This window comes from Mugil cephalus, chromosome 13 (assembly GCF_022458985.1).
Source record: "Mugil cephalus isolate CIBA_MC_2020 chromosome 13, CIBA_Mcephalus_1.1, whole genome shotgun sequence".
In the NCBI taxonomy this organism is placed as follows: Eukaryota; Metazoa; Chordata; class Actinopteri; order Mugiliformes; family Mugilidae; genus Mugil; species Mugil cephalus.
This window is the reverse complement of record NC_061782.1, coordinates 8376828-8395703: the sequence shown is the minus strand read 5'-3', so window position 1 is coordinate 8395703 and position 18876 is coordinate 8376828. Positions and strand designations below refer to the sequence as shown.

At 44.1% G+C, this 18876-nt stretch overlaps 1 protein-coding gene across 5 annotated transcripts in view; it reads right to left on the bottom strand.

The window, feature by feature from the left end:
- The window catches only part of LOC125018713 (signal-induced proliferation-associated 1-like protein 2), a 79283-nt gene that overhangs the window by 20873 nt on the left and 39534 nt on the right, over nucleotides 1-18876 (bottom strand). For all 5 annotated transcript variants that reach the window (XM_047602898.1, XM_047602901.1, XM_047602900.1 and 2 more), the window contains exons 5-10: nucleotides 18644-18818; nucleotides 18295-18398; nucleotides 16323-16480; nucleotides 15175-15751; nucleotides 7742-8016; nucleotides 1876-2130 (exon numbers count right to left, since the gene is read on the bottom strand). In XM_047602898.1, the coding sequence (XP_047458854.1) occupies nucleotides 1876-2130; nucleotides 7742-8016; nucleotides 15175-15751; nucleotides 16323-16480; nucleotides 18295-18398; nucleotides 18644-18818 (1544 nt within the window). The remainder of the gene's footprint in view (nucleotides 1-1875; nucleotides 2131-7741; nucleotides 8017-15174; nucleotides 15752-16322; nucleotides 16481-18294; nucleotides 18399-18643; nucleotides 18819-18876) is intronic.

Sequence of the window (18876 nt, the reverse complement as noted above, 5' to 3'; positions counted from 1 at the left end):
TACTCACATCCAAAGAGGATGCGGATGTAAATATAACTAATATAATCCAGAAGACCGTATTAATTATAAAAATGTGTTCAGGAGGCGACACAGTCTCAGCATCCACACCTCCCGTCCTGTCTTCAGGTTTCCTTCAGACCTCCATGGGAAGCTGAACTGTCAGTAACTCAATCGTAGCACACGTCATCAAATACACTGGCTGGGACGCGGCGTTTCCTCTCTGGCTGAAGAGTTCGTCTCCTCAGCCGGGTCCAGGCGCTTCTTAGGTCTAATAGCAGCTGCTGTTTTTTTTTTTTTTTTTTCATACCCCTCTCCTCTTCCCATAACATGAAAAGGTCTAGGGGGGAGTGCAATTTTTCTCTCTGCGCTGCAACAGCGTTTGAAGGCACAGAGAGCAGGGCTTGGTGGTCTCATTTTGGCTGCATGGTAGGAGTCATGTTTTATGATGCCAGGTCTGGATCCAGCAATATGTGTTGGATGCTTTATCTAAGCTATAAAGACGCAAAGCCCCAGTCTTATATTGTATGTTTCAGTCATTTATTTATAACTGTGACCATCTATTAAACATTTATCCATTAGAAAACAGCCATCTATTTAACATATTATACATATATACATAGTTCTCTAGTTATGGAGATTAGAAATCTATTATTCTAAAATTAGTCAAGCTCCTGAAACAAATGCCAAATCTTTTATGTAGTTTTATTCCTGTAGGATATGTGACGGTATAACACTCCCCTGCTGTCTCCCTCTTAAATCTGTGACTCCTTCACCGCGCCCCCCCCCCCACTCCTCGACTCCCACTCCCTCCGGGGTGCTACATATCGCGGTCCAGAGAAGAGCACTCTCTTTGTTTCTGCCGTAATTGGATGAGATGAGCTGAGCCGTGTGAGTGTCCCCATCACCTCCTCCTCGGTGGGGTGCAGGAAGAGGGAGGGAGCGGAGAATAAGAGGGATGTGGAGAGAGGAAGAATTGAGGGCTCCCACTGCCAGGGACTCTGATTAGGCAGAGAAGGCAACCATTATCCCAGTATAGTCAGAACAGGCAACACCAGGGGGGGTCGGCGTGACACACTGGAAAGGTTATCAGGGCTGTAGGGGTTTCATTAGAATGAACAAATCGCTGCTTTACACGGCTCGATGGAGATGTCCAAAAAAGACACGGCGCAGGACAGGAACAAAGTCTGAATGCGGCCTTATCATCTAAAAGGAGATGAAAGCGAAGCTGTGAATTCATTTGACTAAAATGCTCCATTTATGTCTATGCAAATAGCTGAACACAATAACAGCCCCTCAAAGTGTTACCGCCGCACTTTTTTTTTTCCAAACGAGAAAGGCCGAGAGTTCAAAGATTTCGTCTCAAAGGATTCGGGTCTTTTGAGCGTCGTGATGTTTGATCCTGAGTCTTGCTGTGATGAGCCGTTTGAAAAAACCCAGACGAGGAAGCTTGACTTTCAAAAATTGTCTTAAAAGCACAATTGTGCTCCGTTGTTTTGTTGCATCCACTGTAAACAATGTTCTTCTGATTTTATCCCAGCGAGGAATGATTACATTATCATTTTCACATAATATTTTACGGACAACGCTGCACCGCTTCCATTATGGTCCAGTCTACACTGCAAAAACAGCGTTATTAGAAAGAAGAGAAATATTCTTACATTCAACCAAATCATCTTGTATTAAGAAAAAAAAATCTCCCAATGGGTTAAGCTTGTTTTGCTTGACAAAAATTCTTAAAATAAGCACAAAGTTCTTGTCTCTGAGCAAAATATAAGATGGATTTTTCTTTTTTGCAGTGTAACTTCTTGCTGGCCTACAAGATCGAACCCCTACCAACTGTTAGTCTCAACAAACAAAATAAACGTGAGAGCTTACCTGGACCCATCTGGCAACTTCCTATCAAAGGAGGTGCTTCGCGGGATAGCTGCTTGGTGCTGTTGGAGGATCTGCTGGCACTGCAGGCGGTCGGGGCCCTGAGTGGGCGAGCCCCGGGATAGAGGTTGTCCCGCAGCTGTGGGCACCCGATGCCAGGTGGTGTTTCTCCTGAAGGGCGTCTTGTACTCACAGGGTGTACCCTCGCTGTCGACCTTGTACTCCACCATCGGTATGCGGTAGAGCTCGGAGCAGCCCCTGAAATGAGGGGGATAGGGAAGGAAACAAAGGTTAAAGGCCGTGTATGAGCCTTGGATGAAGGGCTTACGAGAGTATCAGGTTTTATGGGATGTGTCCTTAATGATACCGGCATTTAAAACGCATCTGACCTCTAAAACTGAAGAAGATCATAAATATCCTTTTGAAAAATGCCGGTAATTGCGATGAGGAACGCTACTTTCACCAAAGCATTTAGGCGATGCCCATAAATCAAGTTAACTGCAGGTAACGTCAAAAACACGAACAATGGATTCATTATTAATAGAGCTGAAAAATATCATAAATTTTAATTATAAATTAGACTGACAACATAGTTACAATATTGTGTTGGTATCTATTAGGTAACCCTGATGAAACTATAAAAAATGAAGAGGGGGGGTGATAACGTCTTTGGTGTTACCGTGGCTACACAAAAACACAAACAAATACAGTCAGAAATATTTAGCCCGAGGCAGACGTCTGGGTATCGTATGTACACTAACGGCAAACACATGCCTTGTACACTGACTACAGTATACACAGGCAAATGTTTACAGTGCTAATAAAAAGTGTAAAACACTTTAACTAGTTCAGTGGAGCTGAAAATCTCTTGCCACTCAACCAGATAGTGCGCTGGTCTCCCCGTGAGTCGCTCCGTGCGGGAGGCTTTTTGTCCCTCCATCTCCACCCATAACTGCTAACAACACTGAGGATCTCTGGGATGGAGAGGGCCTATGATGCCATTTCATGCAACATTAATCTTTGGGACTCGGCAGAGGCTTGGTGTGTATATTTGGAAGGACAGGGGGGGGGTTTACTGGGTGGTGGGTCAGGGTTAAACAGCCCTGGTGCTCTGCTAGCTCTCCGAAAGCATCTCAAGCATGACTCTAATGATTACAATGCCCTCCCCCTCCAAAGTCCGTTTTCCCGGATCCACTGGAAAGCTCTGTATACTTTACTGTGGTCATACATGTACACATCGTAGGGTTTGCGGAGGATGCACAGGATGATTGCAAAGGCTGTGGTGAAGGGGGCGAGTAATCCCTCTCGGAGAGGCCCTGTCGTCAAACTGGGCCATGGGTGGCTGGGCTGTTTACAACTGGAACTGTGGGTGTTAGGAGATGTAACTAGCAGATCATCCCGGGCTCCCTCCTCCTCCTCCTCCTCCTCCTCCTCCTCCACCCACGTCTCTCACATCTGGTCCATGTCGCCATTAAACCTCGTCCACGATGAACTCTACATCTTCCACATACGTCATTTTACGTGATTTATTTGTTGCATGCATCGATGGTTTGATATGTGGGACAGTGAACGTAATGAGTGGCGTTACGGCTTTAAAAGATCAAAGATGTCCGTAAGTTAAAAAAGAAAAAAAGGAACGTATCTTATTGAGCCCGGCTGCTGCTGTATGTGAACAAGAGCTTAGGGGCTGGCGATTCAACATTATCTCATTACTTCTATTGTGTAACCCAAGGTCTTTCAATCACTTTTCTGTTCGGGATGCTAACAGGAGTGTTAAATCCTCCAGACCGCTGGTCAATTGTTTTTTAACAGGGCTGCTAATCCACTCATTACCTTGATTAACTGAGAGGGTGTGTGGTCGTGCTAGGTTGCCACACATCATTACTCTCCGCGTAGGCTAAACCTAGCTAACAGCTTGTCAACAGCAAAGGTCTCGGCCATTCTCTCTTGCTGTGCTTTTTGCACCAGAAGGACCAAGAACTGACAAGGTGAATTCCCCCTATGATCCTAATATTCTCCCTCAGCGCCGCCGCGACGTCGTGGAAGCGGGGCTCCACGTCGGGCTCGCTCCACGCGGAATGTGCTTCTCGTTTGTGATGTATAGGGGCGCACTCGAGACTCTCAGTTTATAAATCAGGGAGAAACGGCAGGAAGCGGGTGTTTGGTCAACACTTAAACCTTAGCTGGAGGCTAGTGTTGGAGGACAGGCTGCTAGACGTACCCAGACAGCCACGAGGGGAGAAGGAAGCAGGAGAATGGTGAGAAATAATACTGTCTGTTTCCTCTTGATTCCAAGAAGTGAATGTGAAAGGCTTTAAATTATGCCACATAGAAAAAAAAAAGTGAACATCAACAACTTAAAAAAATAAACATCTATATTTGTTATAACATAACAGCTGCAACTTGATATAAATATATATATATATATAGAAGTAGTGAGTTAAGAGTTGAGTTAGCAGAGAGTCTGAGGTGAACAATCGGCTCCTCCAGCCATTGGCTCTTAACGAATGACAATGGATCAGTGTGACAACAGGACCTTAGACCTCAGTTAGGGAGCTGTCACTCCAATGACAGGCCCAGCGAGTGAGGGACATGCTAATCCATTCCCACAGTCAGAGTCCATGTCACAGCAAAGAGTCAGAGAGGTTGTGACCTCCACCAGCCCTTTACAGACCATTGTCAAACGGTTCATTAAATAAGGCGTGCTGAATGGAAAGAAGAAAAACTTTTTTAATGATTTCTTTGCAAACTTATCCGAAAGAAAAAAAAAAGAAGGTGAGGGGGTTGAAGGGAATGATTTGCGGTGTATGTTCACTGGGTTTTTTTTTTTTTTTTTTTTTGGCGGTGCACCCTTTTGCAGGCTGTTGGCATTAGAAGTGAGAAATCTGGCTCCACTTCCAGATGAAAATCCGCAATGACAAGTCTGACGACACTTCAAAGAAAAGGTCACAAGTGCCCATCTGAATGTCATAGGCAATCCTCATTATCAGCGGGTATTCTGGTGCACGTTGAACCCGCTTAAAAATTTAGGTTATCCACAATTTCCAGCGTAAAAAACCCAGAATGTGCAACATATATAACGGACAACAAAAGGCAGCCAGCGAGCAGGGTAGAAACCTCTGTTGCATATTATTGTTATGTTTGTACGTCTTGTAATAGTCATTCGTTTTACTCCACAAATCCTTCTATTTATTTTCACATCCATAATGACAACATACCAAAACACGCAATCACCGCCATGTTCTGTACGTCGCATTCCTGTTTCAAAGGGCTAATCTTTCTCATCTTTTTCTCATTAGTTTGATCCAAGGCTAACATGTTGAACTTGTTTAAAGCTTTTCAGAGTGATGATGGAAAAGGCTCTGGTATTGCACTGAGTTAAAACCACATCCTGCCCCCGGTGTAAATAAATACAGTACTGGCTAAGGCTAATATTAGAGGCATATCTCCTCTGGCTTCAGGCTCAGGAGGTTAAAACCGTTTAGGGCATAAACAGCTTTAGGAGGTTTGCCACAACACAGAGCTGGAGTGGTCTTAATGTGCCTTTATTCTTTCCAAAAAAAAAATCCACATAATCTTAGTAACAAGATGACAGCATCGGCCCTGAATGAATGTGGAGTAATCATAAAATTAGGAAGTCTGACGATATAAAAAACAGTAGAGAGGAAGCACACTACTTCTGGCCCCTGCAGGCGCTTATGAAAACATTTTTCCTCATCGTGGCAGCGTCGTGGAGCCAGGGCACATTGTCTCTAGGTCATGAGACTGTTGTCCATTGTTGCTAGACTAACCCCCATCTCGCTCTGGCCCACGGGGGACTGACTGGGGCCTTCGAGCCCCTGCTGAATTCCTTTCCTTTGAGATAATAGCGGAGAAACTGGAGCACTTATTGTTGACTGCAACACTTCAGCAACTCAAAGAAGCAGCGGCGAAAATAGTTGAGGGCTCTCGAGATTCTTCACCTGACCTCTCTCCCTCCCCTCTTGATTTGTCGGGAGACGTGGGAGGAAATTCACAGGACCCAGGATGAAGTCTTCTGATTCTCATGGGACCACCGTGAGAAAGAACTGGGACGATGTGGGAATCTTGTAGTGAGGCAACTCGACAGCGCCGGCATGATGTTTTGCTACACCTACTAATCTGCTAGGTGCCTCTGTTTGTAAATGCATCATATTACTCATCGGGGACATATGACACGATAAAAATACTCACTCAATACATATTTTTTGACTACAATGTTAGGTAACGTGTGTTTTTTTTTTTTTAAACCCATGTCTTATTGGCTGCCTGGAGTATCTTCACAGCTGTCAGCGGTTTCAATCAAACCAAGCCACTGGCACAGACGCCATGTCAAAAGCTTCCCTTTACCAAATCCTCCAGATTGTAAGCACAACTACGGGGAGCTGGACAAGCATTTGTCGACACACAGAACCAGTTTTGGAAGATGTTTGTTATGTCTGCTTTCTCCTTCCCTGAACTGCGATTATGATTGTATCATCATGTATCATCGGCGATCGCGGTAAGAGGATTAGACGTCAGTTCTGCCAGAGAGGCTGCCGCGTTGGATTCACAGACGAGGCACGTTAGCCCACCATCTGGGGGAGCAAATATGTCGCTCCTCCGTTGCCAGACAAGGACGCAAAGTTGAAGCACAGTTAAACGCGTGCCTACTATGCAGACTTTGACATCGTGACATCGGCGTACACACAGCTGTCCGAGCTCACGTTTATTCATAATATTTAACGTGGCCACCATTAAAACGATTCACCAAAAATATACATTAGACTCGGTCTTGTATACAGAGATCTACTCTAAAATCCCTCTCCCATCAGGGATTTATCTACAGCCTCCACTGATCAACACGCACACAAAGAGTGGAAGCGCGCCGCGATTCGTTATTAGCTGCGTCCACATGTTTTTAATTGTGATGATTTAACTTACAACATTAGCCTTATCTGCGAGATCATAAACAGAAAACGGGATTACGTTACAGTATTCTTTTTTTCTTTTTTTTTTTTTTGCACACTGTCAAGCCGCTCTGCTGTGGTTGCCTGTGACAAAGTGGAAACAGCATTTGCTGGTACACAAATCTGTCAGCCTGAAGCAGAAGCAAAACAAAGATGTCGAAAATGTGAGTGTGAAAGGCTGACGGATGTGATTTCACAGGACTGTCTGTCTCTCACAGACAAAACAAGCAGATGTGCTTTCAGAACGAGCATTTTACACAGACCTTCATCTCTTCCCATCACAAAGGACCGTCTGAAATATGCTGCTGCCTTTTTTTATTACAAGAGCGATGGACTCTCCCTATGGGTGTGTGTCTCTAAAAAGGCAAACACTCCCATCCTAATTGCTGAATAGGACATTGTGCAAGGTTAGAAAAAGCAATCTACAAATGTGTGCTGTCAAACAATGGCAGCCGGAGTTGAGTCATTAATCAAAAGGCTCCTCTCATTATCATTAGTGACAAACACTGACTGTCCATGACTCTGACTCTACAGGCGTTTTCCTCTCACGACAAAGAGTCTCCTCTCCAGAGAAATCAGTGGAGAGCTACATCCACCCTGGTACAGCACTAACAGTATGTAAGCATTTCTTTATGCTAATCATCTCAAACATGAGCACAAATGTCAAGCTAATTTGTCCCAGCTGCCTGGGAAGATGAGAAAAACAAGCTACTCTTCTGTTGCGGCTTCATACGTTTTTCGAGGAGCACCTGCTTCCGTCTCATTTATGACAGCAGGAAGTCTGCATACTTTCTTCTTTTGCGTTATTTTTTTGACCTTCAGCGGGTAGTTGTCGGTGGGGACAGACGGGAAGTGTTTTGAAATGATAAAAAAAAAAAAAAAAACACAACAGTGAGATCTACCTTCGGGGAGTGCCATCTTCGTGAGGCTGGATTATAACCACTTTGACAGTAACAGATGTCCGCAGTAGGTCAATCATCTGCTCGTGAGTGAGCGTGGCAACGGCCACCTTGCAGATCTCCACAAGTCGGCTGCCCTGCCTCAGTCCTGCTTTCCAGGCAAAGCCGAAGGGCTCCACGTCTGCCACGATGCCCTCGAAGTTGACGTGGAAACCGAGCTGGCCGAGGCCGTTCCGTCGCAGAGTCATCTCTGACGTCTCACAGCCTCTGGTGGTGATCTGGAATCGGAATCAAACAGGATTTTGTTCATTATATACAATAACAATGCGTCATTTTTGTCGTACTTGCACTGATCCGTGGACATAATGACAGAAGTAAGAACGAATAATGACACATAATCGCATTGGAGAAAAAAAACAAACAAAAAACAGAAGGCCTGCATACGACGGCCAGAGTATTACTGGAAGATAAGTAATCTTAAGTGCTTTCTAGGCTAATACATAAACATGTGTGGGTTTTATTTCACCAGACACACATGCACACGCGAGATATGAAGCAGAGCAAAAAAATTATGTCCCGAGGCATAAGTGTGGAAGCGTGTTTGTTTTGCTAATTCGTAGAGCCTTTCAAAATTGAAGTTAATAAGAGGGTACATCACAGAGCTAACTGATTTAGTGAAAGAGCTGCACGGAGCCCGGCTAAAATATTCAGCGCATACAAATACACACCTGTCTCTGTGGACAGTAGCTACAGTAACGCAGTGCATGCTGTGTGGATGCTGCATGGGGAATGAGGATCTAATTAGCTCCTGAGATTTAGACTGAGCAGCGTCTATTAGCCAGAGGTAATGTCTGGGAAAGAACTTTAATGCACAAACACATAATCTGCATCGACTTGCAGTTAATGAACACATTTTGCTCATATCCAGTGTGACGCAATATTTTTGGAGTCTTGACATGTCGCTCATACATTCTTGGTGGACAGACTTAATTGCATGTTTGGGTCAGTCCTTCCTGTCCAGTCATGTCCTTGCATACAAATGAAGTGGGTGACTTTGCTCAGTGGCAGCCTGGCATAACCCTTCACTTTGTTTATAGGCTCAAGAACTTTTAGAGCACTGCAGGACAGAGGCGGCGTAACTTAACCGGCGTGAGTCATTCATACTTGTGCGCTCATCAGTCTGGCTCACTTTGTAAAAACACCACACAAATGGTAGTCGTTGCTGTGACTTCTTTTTAGCCAGTCGGGTTCATTTTTTGTTTCTACTTTGTGCTTCACTTTCAACAATGGCGAGTGAAACTTTCGCCGAAATTACGTCAACATTTTACCAAAGACGAGTCATGCAGATACAGATGTTTGTGTCTCCTCAGCTAACCTTTGCTCGAAGTGTTCCTTCTTTATTGATCCAAAACAATCAGTCGGAAAATTGTGGAAATGTAGCAGCCGAAATACTAAAGCAGAAACATGGTGCTGGGGTCTGCGCTGTCCCTGTAGCTACAGTGTCAAATTGACACACAAGTCCTATTACTCCTATGACTTTAGTTTGTCTGTGTACACCTTGTTGACTTAAAGTGACCAGACTTAGGAGGATACACTGCCGGGCAAATGCATAGTCACATGTAATTTATCACATGACTACAACTGTGGGAAAAACAAAACACATCAGACTACCTACAATGAGCTATAATCATCCATCAGATTAGTCTTGGTTCAGTTGTGGGTGACTGCCTCCATTTACTCAGAGTGGCAGCTGGCTTCAGGAGCACATTAACACAGACTATGGATTGTCAACACTCCAGATTCTCACACTGTCAGAAATTCTGCCCCACTCTGTGAGACGGGGGAACCGAGACGACCGCGACCGGGGCGTCTCGGTGCAATGACTGAGGTCTCCTGCGAAGTCATGAGGCCGAAAGTGTTTCTTAAAACTGAGAAAACGACACAAAGTTTAGTATTTAATCCAAACCGTGAGATCACATACTTTCACAGGTATCCTGTTTACACCTGGCACATAAGTGAAAAGTTCTCGGTGCGTTGGTTCACACCTGGTGTCAGAATGCATCTCGCATGACCACTTGTGATAGGATTTCAATTCCACTCTCTATATGCAAATAAACACGGACATCGTGTGAGAAGTGTTCACGAGCACAGTAATGTCACAGCTGTAAACAGAGCGCTACGACACTGTGGAACGGAAAAATCCATGTAATAAAAAGCTTGACGCAGTGTTGCTGTCAGATTCTGATCAATCATATTTTCCATGCCGGGGATCATTTATAACTTGTAAATAGGCCAATTCCTAAATTACAGTTACAAAAAAGTTCTCTCATACATATGCATTGTGTGATAATGCAATCAACTACAGTCATCCAGAAGAAAAACTAAACTTCGCAGTGGTAATCGCATTCACTATTGGTTGTTCATCTGACCTGTTGCAGCTGCACTTTTGATTTTGTTGTCAATTCAATCTGTACTAAAGGTGAATTTGTTGAGCCAAGTCAATGAGGCAAACTTAGAGGAATGTCAGTTTAGTTGGTCCTTCAATACGTCCCATTCATCCACACTTCTAAAAGAAATGCGGCCTGATCAAAGTCAATGCGTCTCGCACCCATTCACGTTTGTGTCAGATCACCCAGGATCTAAGTGTAATGCCAGATTTGCACTAGATCTGAGCGGAAAGACATGTTTCACACAGAATTAAACACCCATTCTGTTTAAAATGTTAGAAAAGTTAGAGTGAAGTCCGTGAGTAAATGGCCTGTGTATGAGGAAGACGTTGGCTGGTGTGTTAGGGACCATGAATCAAACTGCCCTTTGTCACAAATCCATTAGGGCTGAATAATAGCTTTCTAAATGCTTTCATTAGGGGCTTTTGTTCAGGCCAACTACAAAATTAATGTTCCTCAGGTTTTCCTCCAAATGGCCTAAATGTAAAACTACTGGATCTAACGCGACAATCATTATCTAAAAGGAGGGACTCGTGGCCTGTAAAGTTATTCCGATAAAAACGGTGACACGGCGTCAGGCAGTGTGGATGCGTCTGTCTGCGTGTGTCCTTCTGTCCACAGTGTTTCCATGCAGAAACAAATAACTCTCTAATAACCGGCGACATAAAACACTGCCCCAGAGAAACAAACATCATCAGCCTCAAATCTGTCAAGTAAACTTGATGGCCCTGATCAGTTAGATGTTTGACGTGGGTTTGACATTGATGACACCATCTGTGGAGGCGCGTTTCACAGACATGACAAACCCGTGGACATCAAAAAAAGAAAACAGAAACAGGATTGCGAAACCGACAGCCAGTCGTTTCCTATTGGGTGAATAGGAATCATGATTTAAATCTAAGACAGCGGCATTTGATGTCAATAACAAATTAAATAGTGCAGATTAATAGTGATTAACTGGTCCACCAATTAACAGAAACTTAAATATAATAATAGAATAGTTAACATAATTGCTGGTTGAGTAAAACAATGGACAGACTGAATAATGCATAATAACATAATAGTCGTGTAGACTATTCCAGCCCCAGTACTAATCCATTAATAATTTTATAGTCAAGTCCTTGTTTTTCCCCACCCAGCTGTTAAACATCTAAAGATATTCAGTTTACTATGATACACGACAAAGAAAAGCATCAAGCCGTTACAGATGAATTACTGTTTCAGTTCTACCATAAAGTCCACAATAATAAATAAACTATAGGAAAACAGTTTTAGCTTTTTCTCAATTAATATTTCTGCTTTGACTCTTCAAATTTATGAGGTACGATAGTGAAAACCAACATGAAAAAAAATATGAGTTCACAAAAGTTAGGATATTCAGCAATTGTTTCAGCTGTGTTTTCATTTTGGAGGCTGTTGTTTGTAGTGCTATTGAATTGTAATGAGTTGTGTTGTGCCGTGGGGCAGCAGGTAGGCAGAGCGGTCGTCCAATAACCTAAAAGGTTGGCGCTGGTTCGATTCCGCCCCGTCCCTAGTCCGTCCGTTTTATTCTTGGGCGAGACACTGAACCCACCTTGCTCCCAGTTTGAGCTCCACTGGTGTATGACTGCATGTGAGTGATGTTTGGTGGTGGTTGGAGAGGCCGTAGGGGTGGATTGGCAGCCATGTTTCTGTCAGCCTGCCCCGGGGCAGCTGTGACTACTGAGGTAGTTTACTACCACCAGAGTGTGACTGTGTGTGAGCGAATGAATAATGCATTCAATTGTAAGGCACTTTGAGCATCTAATGGAAAAGTGCTATATAAAACCAATGCATTATTATTATTATTGTACTGACATGCGTTTGTATTATTTTGACAACCCCATGGGCTAAATAATGGAAAGACTTTAGGGTTTAATTGAATTCACTTTAACAGCAACACAAATTACATCCTCCACTATGATCATACAGATGGACAAAGACAACAAAGTAGATGCTATGACCATTGTAAAGGGTGATTTCATGCATTTGTTTTTACTAGCGTGCCTAATAAACTGTCTTGTCAGTGTCCATTCTCTCTATTTCTTGACCCACTGCTGCGTACAGCACATGCATTGTCTGTAATTTCCCCCAAGAAACAACACAAACAAACTGCATCTAAGGCACCAAGGCCAAGATGACTTGTCCCATAAAAGCTGAACATGTGGCCACCCAGCTCAGCAACACCCTGGAGAGCAGGACCCCATCACAAAGCTTTTAGTTGTCCTCTCCCGCCGGGCTCCTTTGTCTGTTACGGCGGGGCAATCTGTTCACTCTAGTTCGCATTACATCACAGGTCCGGCAGCCTGCAAATCCTTCCAATGAAACATGACTCGAGTCAACCTCTGGGACATTTAGGAAAACACAGACACCTTTGGGAGTATGCACGGTCAGCTCATATCCAAACGTGCCTACTGCTGCTGCTGCTGCTGCTGCTCCTCCTCCTCCTCCACTGTCTGGATGAGTAACACAAACAGCCACTCACTTTTTAATACTTCTCCCGAGCTTCTCCCGAGACACTTTCCTCACAAATCCCGTGGATAAGTGGACAGTAAATGTGACGGGAGATTAGCATAGTAAATGAGGATGTGATGCCCTTTGGCTAATCACAAATGCTAATATATCCTGCTACGTCCTTTTGTATGACGAGTGGATCAGCCACTGAATGACACCTGTGTCCTTCAAAGGTTAATTATGTTAAACGCTTCTTCAAGTTTGTGTGGTTTCGGGATAAGCGGAATGCCACGTGCTCGTGTGCATATTCACTTTCGCTCATTCAACTTCGTAAGCTCTTCTGAGCAACTGCGTCCTCTGCGAAACATGATAATAAAAGCAATCTGCTCCTGCCGCAGCCCTCAGAGGAATCCTGTTCAGGTTGTAAGCAGGAAAAAATTTCTTACTCCCATGTTGAAAGCCGAAACACTGATTTGTTGGCTGCAGCTTATTTGAAGACTTCAAGACCGTTGATGAGGCTGCCAAAAAGGGACTGTGAGGGATAAGTGCAAGGGGAGCCAGCGCGAATAAGGTCAGGCACGGCTCAGGTTCGGATTTTAGGATTCAAGCTCAATGTTATTAAAGGGAAACAAAAGGTCGTCTGATTAGAGGTGTGGTAAAAAGCAGCGTGGAAAATGGAACAGGAAAAACAAGCGCATGCAGTGACATGAGGAGCATATTACAGCATCCAGGCTGAGGAGCATGGCAAGATAGATTTTTTTTTTCTTTTTTTTTTTTCCGTGACTTCAAGACACCTATACCCACTTGGCCCCAAAATCACAGAGTGTAACCGTGGATTCGTACAGATGGCCGAGGCTGAAATACAAAATGGGGATGAGAGGACTAAGTGGGAAGCTCTCTATAGGAGTGGAGTAGTATGAGGCCAAGTGTCCTCTATTCTTAGTTTGTCAGACCCAAAAAAAATGTGTCTGTGTTTCTTTTCCTCCCCTTTAAAATCTAGGTTGGTGTCCTGATTAAACTGCCTCCTCCATTACCTGCACACAGACATCCCTCCAATACAAGAGTGGGCCAAAATCCTATCATCTGTAATCTCTCACTCCATTAAATGAACTGACCGGTGCAGGCAGTGGCTTTGGCTTCATTTATTTATTTTTATTATTAAAAGGCTGCGAATTTTCATAATGGTTTACCCTGATCTGGAACAGGACAACATCTGCAAACGTGCGGCCCAAACAGTTGACCGTACACCTCTGCTGAATCTGTGCAGCGAGCCAAAGAAAGCTATCAACAGGAGGTCCATAATCCCCTTTGGACTCCGAGTGTGCGTTACAGTTTCTCACTCGAGTGACACCCCCGTCGATGCACAATCCAAACAAGTGGGTTTTGGGTTAATCCAGTGAGCCACATTCGCACTTCACTCAGCTGAGGAAGGGAAACGCAGGGGAAAGAGAAAACTGCGGCGGCGGAAACTCCGCGTAGGGTTGCGACGCATGAGACTTGACAGGGCAGATATATAGGTTAAGTAAACAACAGTTTTGCTGACATAAAGATGAAAATAAAATGACAAGGATTGCGGTGAGCTGTAAAGCTAATGTGGCAAGAGCAATATTTGCAGAATGCCTTGTTTCACCACAGAGAGACCACAACCATCCAAAGCGGAACGATTTCAAGTAACGGCAGTCATTTTCCTTCATAAGCCATCTATGTAGAGGGCAATAACTGTTTAATAGATTTACTAGGCCATTCAGATGACGGATTACTTCTCCATGTGTTATGAGAACTGCCCCCTGTGCGTTTGTTGTATAGAAATACAACAGGAGTAAAATTACAACAAGGAGTTTTTGATCCTTAAGAAAAGTCCATATAATCAATATTCAGCATGGCTGTAATCAAAAAGAAATTATCCAGTAATAGGCCAAGAACAACCCCCTTTCACATTCCACACATTTCTTACAAAGAAATTGATGGATGGGAGTGAGCAGACAGGAAAGGACACTGAAATCCTATCCGAAGGTGCACCAAATGCAAAGGGAGATTAGTCTACTTTATGTGGATGCAGTAGACTTGTTTTTTGAAAGTGTGAAGCTGTCCTACATCACAAAGACGCCCTTTGATCATTAGTTTTGCTGAACCTCATCATCTTCAGTCATTTTTTTTTTCTTTTTGTGTATTAATGCCAACGCGGAGAGAGCACCTCTCCAGTGTCTGACACACCAGTTATAGATGGCTTAATGGTTTTCACAGTAATGTGCTCATCATATCAAAAAACCCTCAATTAGCCACTGACAGCGCAAACTGGCTGGATGAATGGGTCCCTCTGTGAGAGGGTTCAATCTAATGCCATGTGCTCACTAAAATGTATGTATGGTAGGGGTCTGATAGTGGTGCTGAAGGGGGGCACGAAATATGAGGACACAAAAAAGAATCAGCAAGTCGGCTCTAAGATTTAATCCAGCCGACGTTAAGACCTCTTAGATGACAAAGAGATTATTACAGTTGAGCCTTTAAGGGTCTTACCTCTAGTCTTTGCACCATTTCCCTGATGTCTTCCCCGCAGTTGTCGTGGGCGGATAGCATAATACACTCCCCGCGCTCGTAGAAGATCTTAATGCTCATAATCCCTGAGGTCCATCCGATGACGTCGCGACACGAGCAGTTGAAGACCACATTCTTTGACTCCTCCTCAATGAGGACGATGAACTCGTTGGATATACCGAGCAAGCAGTCCACGTCCATCGACTGGCCGAAGTCCCGGGCACGGACGCTCCAGGTGATGGCCCCCACGCTGAGGAGATGCGCATCCTTCCTGGGTTTCACCTTCTCCTTCTTCTTGGCTCCGAGGGTGATGAAGCTGAATTTGACGGCAGAGTCTATAGTAGCCGTGCTGACAAAGTTCTCGGCTAAGTCCTTCAGGTACTCCTGCCGCGTACGGGTCGCCATGGCGCGGAACTTCTCCGACTTGTGCGCAGCGTTTTCTCCATTGATGACCTTTGCAAGCAGGAAGTCCCTGAAAACTGCTGACTTTGGGAAAGTTACAGACTTGGGAATAGGGGGGCCAAAGGGAGGCACGTCTTTAGATCTGGACACAGCCACGCTGGAAAAGAAGAATGGAGCCGTAAATCAAAGGCGGTGTCGGGAGAAAATTACGAGAAGTGAAAAAAATGTATTGAACTGTACGTATAATGAGGAGTTCGAGGAGTGTTAAAATTACATGGCCTTTCGGGAAATTATCTCTAGTGAGACTTAGAGGAGCTCAGACTAATCGCACGCTGTTCAACAACTGCTATGTTATTAGCAAGCATCATCTTGACTTTAGAAACACTCGAGGACAGAGCCATAAGTCATAATTTCAAGGTGTCTCTAAAGATAATTAACCGTATCATCACTGAACGGATCAAAAGAGTCTTGTGATTTTTTCCACACATTACTATGAAGTCATGACAAAAACCGCAGAAAGCGCTCTGCAAGCTATCATTATTATTCTTTCAAATTAAGTTCTCTTAAAAGCGGATCCATTTGGCATGAAAACGTTTATGCAAAGCACACTGAAAGATTAACCCATTCACCAAAATGGTCTTGAGCATAATCATTTTAAACTCTTTACCCACCAGAGTGTAATATTTCTGAAGAGCTTTGCAGGCGAGGTGCATTGTGGTTTTATTTACCTGTAGCAAACGTTATCAGTGCAGGGGTTGTGGACCTTGACGATGACAAACACATGTTGGAAATGAGAGCGGATGTTTTTTGGAGTGAAAGGAAGGGCCCCGGGCTCCTGGAATACTATGGTAACGATATCATTGCCAATGTGCCTCTTCCTTAACAACTGTAAAAATATCACAAAACAAAAAAAAAAAGGGCATCAGACAGAGGATGAATACAGCACAATTCAAGAGTGAAAGAGCTTAAAAACACATTTACTTTTTGAAGATCGATGTTAGAATATGACTGTGCATTTTTTTTCTAGAGATAAGAGCGAGATAAGACAACTAACCCAGAGAATATCTATCTTTACTTGGCAAACATTTGCTATCTTGAGCCTTGATAAGTCTCAAGTCTGGTATATTGGTCAATACCAGACTGGGTAAGGCATACCTTTATAATAAACACACACTGACTTTTAGTTTTACTTACTGTGATTAAACGATTTGTGACATAATGTGATTTTAGGTGTTTCCAAGTCATTTTTGGATCAAACCCTTAAACAACATCATAAGAATCACAATAATGAAACAAATCCTATGATTTAACTTGCACTTTTAGTTTTTGACAGAATTACCACTATATTTCCATACTGAAAATGATTTTTTTTTTTGGTAGAAGAGACATATTCAGCTAATTTAATGAAGGATGTTTGGATGTAGGGATGCATTCGACCAAACTCAATTTCTACAACTTGTGTTGCTGAATTGTGCAGGTAGTTAACCTCATTCTCTGTTTGGTATTAGGCTGTCAGCGAGGGTCAGGAGGGTCCTGAAACAAGCGGGATTAGGAGGAACAGAGGTGAATTGGAAAGGATAAAAGAGATGAGTGGTGCAGGCTCCGCTTGGAAATGCTGGAAGATTACCGTTAGGGATTACATTAAACTATGCTACTCTGCAAAATACAATTGGAAGACGAGAAAAAAAAAAAAACCCACACACACATCAAAATAAAGACAAGGGCCAACCAACATAAAACTACTACTATCAAAGACTGCAGCCAGTTGGCACGTGTGTTCTTTGTCTGTGCCAGAGGAAATAGCTCTTCTTAATGTGTGTTCAGCTTTCAAACGGAAACAAGGAGAGCTACTATTAGCTGTGAAGCTCAGAAGAGCGAAAATCCTTCCGCAGAGCTGGTCTCTGCTGCATCACGCTAGTCGGCTGGTCTACGGTTTCCATGCTGTCGTGAAAACATTTCTGTATTTTAATGTTCAGATTAGATAAAGAGTTAAAAGAAGAGGCGCGTACCCTCTTGACTATTTTGACATGTTCAATCGGCTGAAGAAGGAGGCATCATGGGGTCTGACTAGCGCCAATGGTGCGGGACGCGCTGCCAAAACCGGGGCCATAGACACAGAAGACACGACACCAGCCAACGTCTGACAGTCGGCTCGGTGAGTCACAGCCTTCAGAGACACTTGATGTCTTTGCTGCAGCTCTTGCCTCATTCCGCTCCCTCACTCACTGCCTCCTTCAGTAAACAGGATTGTACCCTAAGGTTTTATTATGGGCTCAAAAAGTACTTTCATACAAGTAGGGCAGTGGCTAATAAGGTGAACCTCCGTAATCTTCGTTTTATCGGCCCATCGCTCACAAGTCCACCGCTACATCCACTTAATTCCACTTGTTAGCGCAGACGGACACGGGGGCCCATCTAATACCACGCCAGGCCCAGCCCCTGGGGACGCATTGATTAAAATCCTACTATGGTGGGGGGGGTACCGTCGCCGTGGCAACGCTCGTGCTTTCAACTGATAGATCATTACCGTGGCAAATTGAGTCTCTGGGGAAGATTGGCAGGAGTTGGGATTGGAGGGAGGAAGCTTCTCGGGGACTTTTACAGCCATTAGGCACCGGCTCAACATCCACAGGAGCAAACTTGGTGGTCTGCTGTAGGGAGGGGGGGGGGGACTGAGCGTGAAGTCGATAGTTTACTGACCTGCTGTCTGTTGTTCGGTGTGTAGGGGAGCATGGTGGACACGTGAAACATCAGCTCATAGTCCTTATAGGTAGTGTAAAGAGAGTGCGTGCCCGTGGAGTCAGCTGCAAGAGACGACAGGGTAGTCAAGGGCATAGGCTTCATTAGATAACCTGATGATGCAACTGAGCAGAAATCAAGATTAAAAATATACAGGCTTAAAAAAAAAATAAATAAAAAAAATATTACTTATGCCCCGAAAAGTAATATGAAACATAGCAGCGCATCTGCACTCAGCAAGATTAGAAGTGTGTGGGCTTGGACTTTGTGAATGTTTATCTTGGTGTGTGTGATGTGTGTTTTAGCTTACTCTTGTTATCCAGCTGAGCTCTGTACTTAGTGAAGCCTTTGAGGCGCACCCTCTGGCCGAGCAGATCCAAGAACTCCTCCAGCGCTGGTCCAGCACTCTCGTTGTTGTACATCTCCTCTTCTGTACTCTGGCCGGCCTTGCAGTAAAGCACTCCCACTTTGTGCTGGAAGCTTAGCTGAAATAAGGAACGTACACAGACACTCGGTGAGTAAGCATTGCTTCCTGTCGCTGAT